This window comes from Oryzias melastigma, linkage group LG22 (assembly GCF_002922805.2).
Source record: "Oryzias melastigma strain HK-1 linkage group LG22, ASM292280v2, whole genome shotgun sequence".
NCBI lineage: Eukaryota > Metazoa > Chordata > Actinopteri > Beloniformes > Adrianichthyidae > Oryzias > Oryzias melastigma.
Genome location: NC_050533.1, coordinates 1,522,722 through 1,534,428, shown reverse-complemented (window position 1 = coordinate 1,534,428; position 11,707 = coordinate 1,522,722). Strand labels below are relative to the sequence as shown.

At 44.1% G+C, this 11,707-nt stretch overlaps 2 protein-coding genes across 2 annotated transcripts in view; both read right to left on the bottom strand.

Moving 5' to 3' along the window:
* The window catches only part of pcnx1 (pecanex 1), a 27,455-nt gene extending 19,686 nt beyond the window's left edge, over positions 1-7,769 (bottom strand). Inside the window, exons 1-6 of the mRNA XM_024274860.2 lie at positions 7,324-7,769; positions 6,487-6,689; positions 5,226-5,331; positions 3,846-3,873; positions 2,293-2,355; positions 575-2,206 (exon numbers count right to left, since the gene is read on the bottom strand). Of these exons, the coding sequence (XP_024130628.1) occupies positions 575-2,206; positions 2,293-2,355; positions 3,846-3,873; positions 5,226-5,331; positions 6,487-6,689; positions 7,324-7,476 (2,185 nt within the window). The 5' untranslated portion in view covers positions 7,477-7,769. The remainder of the gene's footprint in view (positions 1-574; positions 2,207-2,292; positions 2,356-3,845; positions 3,874-5,225; positions 5,332-6,486; positions 6,690-7,323) is intronic.
* Positions 7,770-7,920: 151 nt separating this feature from the next.
* Positions 7,921-11,707, bottom strand: part of med6 (mediator complex subunit 6) — a 5,504-nt gene continuing 1,717 nt past the window's right edge. Inside the window, exons 3-8 of the mRNA XM_024275818.2 lie at positions 10,470-10,561; positions 10,220-10,302; positions 10,036-10,144; positions 9,089-9,204; positions 8,991-9,018; positions 7,921-8,909 (exon numbers count right to left, since the gene is read on the bottom strand). Of these exons, the coding sequence (XP_024131586.1) occupies positions 8,779-8,909; positions 8,991-9,018; positions 9,089-9,204; positions 10,036-10,144; positions 10,220-10,302; positions 10,470-10,561 (559 nt within the window). The 3' untranslated portion in view covers positions 7,921-8,778. The remainder of the gene's footprint in view (positions 8,910-8,990; positions 9,019-9,088; positions 9,205-10,035; positions 10,145-10,219; positions 10,303-10,469; positions 10,562-11,707) is intronic.

Sequence of the window (11,707 nt, the reverse complement as noted above, 5' to 3'; positions counted from 1 at the left end):
TTGTAGAATTTTGACAAAATATATTTTTATGGAGAGTAAAAAATTGAAAGTTATTTAAGGTTTAAGTTGATTTATTCAGGAATAATATTCCTGCCGTTTTAATATTCATAACTATGTTAAAAAGTTTTAAAATTTGTTAGCTTTTTAACTATTTTGACAATAACTAAGATTTTTTAAGGCTATTTTGTAGTTTAGCTAATATTCCAGCTACATGCTAACTGTTTAGGCTAACCAAAGTTTTTTTTTTCTTTTTAGCTTTTTTAGGCTACTTTAGCATTTAGCTCATAATTTAGCTGCTATCAGCTTCAGCTTCAATTTCATCTTCCAGCATTCACACTAGCATTATCACAGGTAATGTTTTATATCTAGTTCATAATTGTGTTAAAAAGTTTCATTTTTAAAGTTTTAAAAATGTCGTTTTAGAGTGTTTAACAAATGTTCATCCTGTTCGACCTAAAGTGCGTTTTGTTTTTGGCCCCCTGTGCGATGGCGTCTGACCCCCTGATCTACAGGTCATTTATGCGTCATCCTCATCACAGCCCGGTAGAGTTGGTGTCTGAAGGCTGGGACTCACCCCCCCGCAGGCACGCGGCGTCCTGAGGCTCACTCAAAGCCGCCTGGTTGGGCAGACTACTCCTGGAGCGGGTCACCGACTCCAGCTGGGAGGCCCGGCCCAGCAGGGACGCGGCGTCCAGGACCTCCCCTTCTTTGGCTTCCAGGTCAGACTTGGAGGTGGTGAGGGGGCGGGGCCCGGCCGGGGCCCCCAGGCGACCGGGGTCGTTAAGGCAAGCGGCGGTGCCACTGTCCAGACTCAGCACCCTGGCGTGTGTTTTGGCGCTGCCTGTGCTGGGCGTGCGGCGGGAGGCGTGGCGCTTCCCTCCGCCTCGCGCTCCGGCCTCAGCTTTCACTGTGGAGGAGGAGGAGGCGGCGGGGGCGTTAGCTGCAGCATGTTTAGCTTTCAGGACGCGGACGTGGGCGTCCGGCGAGTGGCAGGAGCGGGAGGTGGCGCTGGAGGAGCTGTCGGTGCTTCGATGGTGGGCGGAGTGAAGGCTGGAGGCAAGGCTGAGTTCGCTGTGATCGCTGCAGTCCCCGTCTCCTCCCCCGGCAAAAACGGCGCTACAAGGCTTCGTCATCCCGCGCACGAGCGCATAGTCCCGGCGGCGGCTCACGTCCAGGCTGCTCGCCCTCTTCTTCTCGCCCTGCCGGCGCCCGCTGCGCCCCGCAGACAGAGAGGAAGTCCTCTGGACCACGTTAGCCGACTCATCCTCAGCATCCTCCTTCTCCTGATCCGAGCTGGGGGCCCCGGCGGAGCCGTCGGCGCTCGTCCTGCAGTCCCCGGGGTCTGCGCCGGGTTTGCCCGGCTCCTGGGGGGCGGAGGGAGGGGCTCCTGCGGTTTGTTTGGCCGTCAGCTCGTTGGCGTGCGGGTTTTTGTTGGCCTCTCTGGACGGATGGTTGCTGAGGCCTTGAGAGCTGATGCTGCAGAGGCTGGACGTCCTGCCGTCTGCAGGCGCCGCCGGGCCGCGGTGCTCGTCCCCCGAGAAGGACAGCAGGCTCTCCACGTGGGTGGAGCTTGTCTGCTCGCTGTGGAAGCTGCTGACGGTGCTGTTGGTGTCCCTGTCCGTGCCGCTGCAGTAGCTCTCCGTGGAGCCGCTGCTGCGCGTGCTCAGGCTCCTCAGGCTGTCCACGCTCCGTTCTCCTCCACGGGACTTAGCTCCTCCCCCTTTGCCGCCGCCCACCTCCCCCTGGTAGAGCCCTGAGGTGCCTTCCCCCGCCTCCCTGGAGGCGGAGCGAGTCACTCGCCGCGCCTCTTTGTGTCTGCGACACTCCAGTCCGGAGGTGGAGGGCTGCTCCGCCCCGCCGCCGTCGCACGTCTGCGGGCGGGCCGCCTCCAGCTCGCACACGGGGTCCAGCCCCCCCCGCCTGGGCGGAGGATACAAGGTGAAGTCGGGAAGACTCGGGTCAGGGAAAGCCGAGCCCACCGAGCTGGAGGTCCGCGGCAGACCGCGAGCGTGAAGCTCCTTCCTGAAGGTTGCGTGGGCGGCGGCGTCGCCGTCGCAGGGGGGGTGTGACAGGTGATGAGCGGCGGAGCTGCAGAGGTCGGCGGGTTCACGGGACAGCTCTGAGGGACACAGGGACGTGGACGGCTGCAAGGAGGCGAAGGAGTCGTTGGCTACAAGGCAGTACATCTTGGTGTCGGCGAGCAGATCTGAACCGACAAAAACATGAAGACGAACGTCAAAACGGTCAAAATGGTCAAAACGGTCCGACGGGACGGAGACGCCGGTTCGTTACCGTGATCGTGACTGCAGCTCTCAACCAGAGTCAAGCTGATGTCGTCCGACAGCTTCCCCACATCTGCAGGAGGACAGGAAATAAGATCTGAGCTGAACAGAAGCTGAAGAAGGCTTTAATGCTGAGGGCGGAGTCTGTGATCGTCATGGAAATTAGGTTTTAAAGAACAGCCTCAATAAAAACGAGGAAAAAAAGACTAAAATCATTTTTCATCATCACTGAATCTCACAGAAGACGCCAGTACGCTTAAAAGAACCGTATTCTCCAAAGTATAAATCGCAAGAGCAACAAATGTCAAATCAAGAAGAAGAAAAACACATTTAAGTTGTTCTGGAGTATAAGTGTCACTTTTAGGAGAAAAGTCTGACGATTCAGAACAAATCCACCAAGCTCAGTGTAGCTAAAGAATAAATATATAAATACAATAATACTAATCTTTTGGTCTGTATGAGAAAAATATCAAAGTTTAAGAGGAAAACAATCAGATTCTCCTCCATGTTTGTGTTGACGACACTTCTTCTTCTGCTGTCAGTAGCAAATACATCGGATGCAGCACCCTCTAGTGGTTGTTAGAGGAAACAACCGCTAAAAAAAAACGGTGTTGACTGGAAAAATAACGAATAAATGGACAAATTTATGTAAAAAAAAAAAAAAACCCAAATAAGTCGCTCCTGAGTATAAGTTGCACCCGTGGCTAAACTATAAAAAAAAAAAGCGACGTATACTCTGGAAAATACAGTAAATAAAAAATGTGATTGTGAATTTGAAAAATTAATAAATAAATTTGAAAACTGTTATATTGAAAAAAAAGGGAATTTGAATACAAAAACTTTTTAAATTTGAAGAAATACTAATAAAAACAAACTATTCCCAAATGAAACAATCGTGTTTATTAGTAACAGCTGCTGTTTTTTGGTTGTAGTTTTTGGATTTCCGTTTCTCTCTCCAGTTACAGTTTCAGTTAAGGGGCGGGGCTTCGAGCCTATTGGCTACCAGGACATGATTGACATGACGGAGCTCATAGATGCCGCTCCAGAACACTAAAGTACAAAACTTTGGGAGAGCCCCAGAAGCTGAAGTCAATCATGTTCCGGTAGCCAATGAGCTCGAAGCTCCGCCCCCACAGAAGATAAGGATCCAATCTTAAAAACAAAGGCTGTGTCTGAATTCCTTCACTACTCACTATATAGAGCGTTCACTATTTTGTAGAGCTGTCTCAATCTACAATTCTAAAATCGAGAGCTCTAGAAATTTCCCAGAATTCTTTGCAAAAACCAGTGTGCATCACTGGTCACTAGATTGAGGAGTATAAACCACAATGCATTGGGTTTGAACAATTAATGTGGAAAACATGTAATGTTTTAATAAACATTCAATGTTTGATCATCACACTGTGGAGTCATAAATAGACATAAAATGTTTATATTTATTAGATTTTTTTGACTTAGTGAAATCGGTGACGACATATTTGCAGTTTAAAATAACGGACTCAGGTGGGACACAGGTATGACCCGCGGTACCGAGGAGGCCCGATCAGTTTGATCATGGATTACCTTTGAGTGCAGCTGCTCCATGTAAAACCTGAAAGGAGACAAAAAAGAATCAAACCATCAACCTTTACAGAAAACTGACATGAACTCAGACGGAGAAGACATTAGAAAGCATTGACCCCCAGGGGTAGATGTGTGGGATAAAATCATTAAACTGAGGGAAGCAGGGAAAAAAGGAAAAAGCTCATCTCATCCAAGGGGTCATGAAAGAAGGTCAGAGGTCACTGGACTGTTCAGGTCAGAGGTCATGATCCAGCATGGATCCATGAAAGACACTGATGAGGAACCAGAACCCAGATCTGGTGGATCCACTAAACTTCTGGACTGAGGTTCTGATCTGATACCAGAGGAACTTTCTGGAACATCTCCAAACATCTAAAGAAACTACAAGAAGAGTTTCCTTTAAGCCCAAAAGACAATTAAAACTTTATTAAAATGACTTTAGAAAGCACCTGTTCAAACACCTGGACTGCTTTAAAAGTACCGGTTCAGCCACATTTCTCAACGACAGATACTTTACTAAGACACATTTAACCTTTGAGGCTTTTTTTCCTTTGCTGAAAAATATTTTGTTGTGAAAATCAGACAGAGCTGAAGAGCTGAAGAAATATTTCTTAAATAACTAAAGAAAAGCACCATGAATGTGTTTGGTTAAAACCATCTTTATATGAGACACTTCATTGTTCTGATTAGTAAATAAAATGCTTTTTTATTATATGTGAAAGTGTATTAATAATCACATAAAGTTTTTTCTAAGTCACAATAAAAAAAAGTAAAATGTTGTCTTGGGATATATTGCGATACGTATCGCCAGACTCTTGCCAATACAAACCCATATTTGAAATTATTTAGTCAAATCTGCCGAGTGTCCACTAGGGGGCAGCATGAATTTGTACTGTACAGTCTCCTCCCAGTTTTCCTTTTGTTTGAACTAAACCAGCAGCTGTTAGGAAGTGAAGGCGCGTTCACACTGAGCTGTTTGGTCCGGACTCCTCGGACCGTCGGCTTTGTTTGGTTTACAGCGGATTGAACTAGAGGACTGTGGTCCGCCCAGAACCGACGGTGTGGGTTCACTTAAATGTCAACAAAGGAAATGACGTCAACGCTGTGCATAAAAGGCGGGAACAAATTTTCAGAAAAAGGCGGAATCGCACAACAGAAAATGTCTGACAGTCTGAGGACCAGCAGGGGGAGCTGTTTCTCCGCTTTGCTTCTTTGAAGGAGCTTTTTTCAGCTGCTGAAACTGTGATGTTTTCAGGAAGCAGGTATTGATCATCACAACAGGTGGGGGCGGAGCTACACTGCTGTCGGGATGTTTTTTGGATCATGAGCTAACAGTAAACGCAGCAGAAGAAGACAGAGCTCCATTCCTGCTGAGCTCACCTGGTGGCTGGACTCCATCCCGATGTAGGAGTTCCTGGAGCTGCAGTCCACCGGTGGCGTCTCCTGTCGAATGAAGCGCGCCATCTCGATGCCCCCCCCAGGGTCCCTTCAAAAACACAAACGCACGTCTGAGCATGTGCGCACCACCAGCCAATCAAAGTCCAGCAGCTTCAGAGAACTCCATCATGAGACCAGCAGGATCCGAGGCTTCATTCAGGATAAAACTCCACGTGAAGCCGGCTATGATCCTGGAGAGAACGACCTGTGAGGAACGTTCATCCATCCCAACTTCCAGAGGAGTTTCAGGAAGAAACTCAGGAGAAAAACGAGGAGAAACAGAAGTGAGGAGGCCAAAGATCTTCATCAGCCCTGCTCCTCTGTGAGGAACCGAGAAGGTCACTACAGAGCATGTGTCAAAGTCAAGGCCCGGGGGCCGGATCCGGCCCTCTGGGTAGTTCTATCCGGCCCTCCAGATCATTTTATTTTATTGCTATTATGTTATCTTGCACTCACTTAAACTTGTATAATTTTGACAAAATATATTTTTATGGAGTAAAATATTGAAAGTTATTTAAGGTTTTAATTGATTTATTCTGGAATAATATTCCTGCCTTTTTATTCTTCAGAATTATGTTAAAAAGATATGGTTTTAAAGTTCTAAAAATGGGAATTCTGCTAACTTTTTGGACTATTTCAGCATTTACTAATATTGTTTAGGCAACTTTGAAGTTTAGCTATTTTTTCAGCTACATGCTAGCCGTTTGGCTAACCTAAGCATTTTTTTAAGCTAATTAGGCATTTAGCTAATATTTTTGCTGGCTATCAGCTCCAGTGTGTTCAGCTAATACCCTTATAGACTTCAGCCATCAACACTAACATGTTTAGCGGCCAAATTCAGCTTACAGAACTCACATATCATTATTGCAGGTAATGCTATACATTCTTCTTCTTAGTTTTAGAGTGTTCCATAAATGTTTATCCTGTTCGATCTAAGGTGTGTTTGGGATTTCGGCCCCTCGTGTGACTGAGTTTGACACTCCTGCTCCAGAGGAGTCGCGTGAGGAGCGGACCTAAATATGTAAAACACACATTTTGAAACCCTTAAAGGAAACAAGAACTGATAAATTACCTGGAAAACTTGTAAACACAGAGCTGATAACATTTTAAAAATGTAAAAAACGCAACATTTAATGACAGAAACTAAACAGAAAGGAAACGGATTAAAGTTTGCATCAGCATTTCTGTAGAGCCTTCTCCTCACCCCGGGCCGTTGCTGTCCTCCCGGCGGGTGGCGCCTCCATCACTGCCCCCTCTGCAGCCCAGCGTCTCCTTGGCGCGGTGCTCCACCACCTCCCCCTCATCCAGGGCATGGTGGAGGCGGTAATTCACCGTCTTCAGCAGCAGGAACACGGCACCGATGACACCGCAGTAGATCCCCACGATCACCATGGTGGGCGGCAGGGCCTGCAACAGCACCAAGGGTGCAGGAGTCACACGTGCAGCCGTGCACTCATTGTGTCAGGGAGCTCCCAGAAGATCCCTGTGCATGCGCAGGCGCAGCTGCAGCTCCTGCATCCTCCTCAGAAATAACTGCTCTTCTATATAAACCTGCAGATATTTCCACTCCAGGAATAGACGTGAAACTGCACACCGGGTCCAGAAGTCTGACCCGGGACAGATCCATCTGTGCTTGACCTGTGTGACCCCCCGGGGTTAGGGACCCCTCCCGCACGGAGGCCCCGTGGGGTCAGACTGATGGACAACAAACAGGTCAAACTTTCTGTCAGCTCGTGACTTCAAAGAGAATAAAAATAAATTATACTAAAAACCATAATAATGACAGAATCATTTCTGACACATTAAATAAAAAACAGTTAGAAATCGGAATATTTCACTGGAAATATTCATATCAAGTGTCCCTCCTGGACGTCCAAAGACGTTGGAAACAGTTGGGGAAGTTTTGGGGTCAAACTTAGCCCCCATCGGCTCCTCTTCCAGGTAATAGACAGAGACCGGCGGCTCGCGGCAGCTAAGCTCGCGGACAGTCGGCTGTCAGCGGCGGGAAGGGACGGAGCCAGAGGCAGGCGCGCGCGCTCACCATGTACAGCGTGAAGGGGAAACAAAGCAGGAACAGCCAGATGTACAGATGGGACGCGTTGACGAACGTGTTCTGGTCGGGGTCGTAGTACCATCCGCCTGTGACTGAAGCCCAAACCCCCTGCCTCAGGATCTGCAGCGTCTGCGACCCCATGGTGCTCGATTCCGTTTAAACGAACCCGAGCGGAACCGTTTAAACGGAACGGCCCGGGTGACACGCGGCCCGCTCGCCGTTCGGCGTCACAAACGGGGCTCTGTTTTCAGACGGTGGCCTGAAAATCCCCTCCGCAGCCATCTTTTCCTGCTGCTATCCCGGCCAGCTGGGGCACTGCTTCTGTCCTCCAGCGGGGAATTGACTACATCTCCCTAACACCCCCGCGGTTCTTCTTCGTGGCTTCGGGAGAAAGGATCTATGGAAGGCGCCGCGATCACCCGTCCTTTATGCCAGAAAAAGACCATAAAACATTAATTTTTCAACAATTTCATGACTTTCTTTGGATCTTTAATTTTTTTTAGTCCTAAAAATAATATTTTAACGTGAAAAAATTCGCTTAATTCGTAATGTAAAAAAAATGTCTAGGGAAAAATGACTCAGAAGCGACATCTGCTGGCCTTCTTGAGCATGACAGTCAAAATGAGGTTACAGAAAAATATTGTTTTAACCATCTCAAAAACAATGTTTTTGAGTATATAAGTAAAACGGTATTAGAATATGTCTATATGTCTTCTGCTTCAGAGTTTATAAGAATGTTTCAATTCTTAGACATTTTTCAATCTTTGACACATTTGCTGCAAACAAAAAAACTGTTCCTATAAATTAATCTGCATGTTTCCATGTAGTATTCATCATCCAAGGAACTAACAAAGATATTGTATTCACTTTTAATTAAAGAAAATGGATCAATTTGAATATTTGAAAAGAATAAACAATAAGGAAAACCACAACTCAGCCAGCAAAGCCGGTTGGGCCCCGTATGGTTTCAAAGTGGGGAGAAAATGTGCCCCCCCCCACCTGCGTTTGCCCACATTAGGCACTCAGTGGGTGGGTTTGCTATGCTAGCAACACATTTCCTGCCATTTATAAACCATATGGGGCCCATTCGGCCTTGTTGACCGGGTTAATGTACCAAATAAAATAAAAAAATCCCACTTTCAAAAAAAAAAAATGTGCATAACAATTGACCTTTAGAAAAACAAGACTCACAACTTGAACCAAATCCTTTTTTAACATTTTATAACAAAAGCGTTTTAGTTTGTTGGAGCATTCAGGAGCGATCCTGCTTCATGAGGAGGCCTCTTTACAGTCCATCAAAAACAGCTCGGTGACTCAGACGGCGTCAGAGACTCCTTTTCCACGGTGACAGCAGACAGAACCCAGAGTTCAGTTTGAATCAAAAACTGCTGCAGGTGTTGGGGGCGGGGACTCCAAAAGTCCCTCAGGTGAGGAGGCCGGCTGTCACTGGAGCCTGGCTCTCTTCTCTGGAGGGGGTTTACTTGAAGGAGCGGGGGCTGCGGTCTTGGCAGCCGGCTCCCTCTCCTCCTGCTTCACAGCTTCTGCCGGAGCTTCAGGCTCCTTCTTCACCTCGACTGAAACACAAACAGACACTTTAGACTCTGGAGAACCTTCATCCTGACGCAGAACACGGAGCAGAAGAGTTGGGATCGTACCTGGAATGGGTTTGTCTCCAGGCTTGGGCTGAAACAAGATGTGAAGAAAGATTTATTTTGAGTGGAAGCGCCAGCGGGAATGACCGCGAGGAACTTACCTGGTAGAAAGTTGGTGGAAATTTGGACCTGAGGTCCATCAGGAGAGTGTCCACGCGGTGCCTCTGAAACAAAGAACTCAGCTCCTCTTTTTTCTTGGACTTTGGTTTGGCTTTTTCTGCAAAAGGAGATTTGATTAGATCCAAATCTAATAGAATGTAAGTTTGTTCAACCAGGTCCGAACTTTGAAGTAGAAACCAGCCTTAAAGCTGAGCAGCTCATCCATGAAAATCCTGAAAATTCTTACAGATTTTTCAGATACAACCACTGATGGCAAGAAAGTTTTGTCTCTGAGGAAGTTTAAATCAATTAATGCGATCGGTCCGTGTAAGGAGTTTTCATGTATGAGATTTAATATACAAGATTATTTATGTTTCATGATTATAGTTTGGTTAAAATGTTCTGGAATGATTTATTATCTGTGGCTTTCAACAAATATCACAATCTCAACATTTACATACTTTAACATTCAGATTGGTTGTATCAAAAAAGAAAGAAAAATCTCTTTATGTTTTAACAATTTTGTTATTTTAGGCAAATTTATTGGTTTATCTGGATTAATGCCTTTGTTTCTTTTAATTTTATTGTAATATTTTTATTGCTACTTCTTAGTTTGATATTATTTGTTAATTATTGTGTATATATATATATATATATATACACTTTTTTTTCATCTGTTGCTTAGACTTTGTTCTAGTTTTCTATTTTTAAGATTCTAAACTGTTTTATGTTTTGAAAAAACTGTTGTGTAATTTTGAATTTTGTCGATTAAAAAAACCTCTGAGGAAGTTTTAAGGCCTCCTTTTGTCAGGACCATCAGAGTTCCTTCTAAGGTCTAAAACCGTGACAGTTCACTCCACAGTTGATCCAGATTTCCAGACTCTCGATCCATTTTCCATTTGATCTTAAGTTTGATCTCAGCAGTTTCATTTCGTTCCTGAAGGCCCACCTCTCTCGTCTTGGTCTTTAAAGTGCCACCAGTATCCCTTGGACGGATGATAGCGGCAGTACGACATGGCCTCATCAAACGCAGACTGGATTCCATGGACAGCAGACAGCTGAGACACATGTTACATTAAATTCAGAAAAACTTCAAACAGGATCAAAGAAAATAAAGAAACGGTTATTATTACCACTCTGGAGCTGATGACCGTTCCCAGATCAGGAGCCTGATAAACAACTCCAGCTATGATGTAGAAATCAGCCAGTGGTACCACTGAACAACAAAGAAACAAAACTTTAGATTCAAGAAGTGAAGAATAAAATAAATATAAAAACTGAACAAAAACCGGATTTTACTTCATTAATGATCTTCACTCTTTCAGGTGACTTCTTAGTTGGTACAGAACATGATGAAAACATGTTTAATGTTAGACTCCTCACCTTGTGTCGGAGACTGTCTCTGTTGTTTGCGGATTATGTAGAGAATGGGCTCCTGAGCGTGAAGGAGGATGTACTCGACTCCCACCATCTGACTGAAAACAACAGGAGAAAAATGTAAAGGTGGAGGACAAATGTGAATTTTTCACTATTTAATCACTATCGCACGTAGTAAATGAATCATTCAGCACCAGTTAGGTGGGACTACCATTGATAATCAGGAGGAAGACGGACCGGAGCAGGAGTGTCAAACTCAATCACACAAAGAGGCCAAAATCCAAAACACACTTTAGGCCGAACAGGATAAACATTTATAGAACACTCTAAAACTAAATAATTAAAATTTTAAAACCGTAACTTTTTAATATAGTAATGAACTAGAAATATAGCATTACCTGTGATAATACTAGTGTGAATGCTGTGAGCTGAATTTGACGGCTGAAGATGCTGAAATTGATGGCTAAAATTGCTAAAGCTGATATCTAGCTGAAATATTAGCTAAATGCAAAATTAGCATAAAAAAAACTACATGATCCAAAAAAAATAGTATTGAGTGGAAAAAATAACCAAACTTCAAAATATCTGAAAAACTGAAAGAAAGCTTAAAATGAACCAAACTTATTAGTGTATAAATATTTGCCTGAAAAAAAAAGAAAAACGACATGAAAAACTTTAAAAAAGCCTAAATTAGCTAAAATAGCTAGCATGTAGCTGAAATATTAGCTAAACTCCAAAACAGCCCCAAAAATCTTAGTAAATTCTAAAATAGTCCAAAAAGCTGCAGAATGACAGTTTTAAAAAACTTTAAAACTGTAACTTTTTAACTTAATTATGAATAATAAAAAGACAGGAATATTATTCCAGAATAAATCAACTTAAACCTTAAATAACTTTCAATAGTTTACTCTCCATAAAAATATATTTTGTCAAAATTATACAAGCTAGAAATAAGATAACATCGGGTCATTAATAACAATTAATTAAAATGATCTGGAGGGCCGGATCCGGCCCCCGGGCCTTGACTTTGACACATGTGGACTATAAAGATGTCTTTCATTATTTTATTTTTTTTTTTTGAGGGACAAAATTATTATTGTCATTATACTAATTATTTATAATAAAATCCCTATATTATTAAAAAAAATCCTGTTCATTTTTTAAAAGCCAAAATATATATATATATTTTTTAATCAAAACCCTCTCTGTCCTGCTGATTGTGGATCCTCACATTATATTTTACA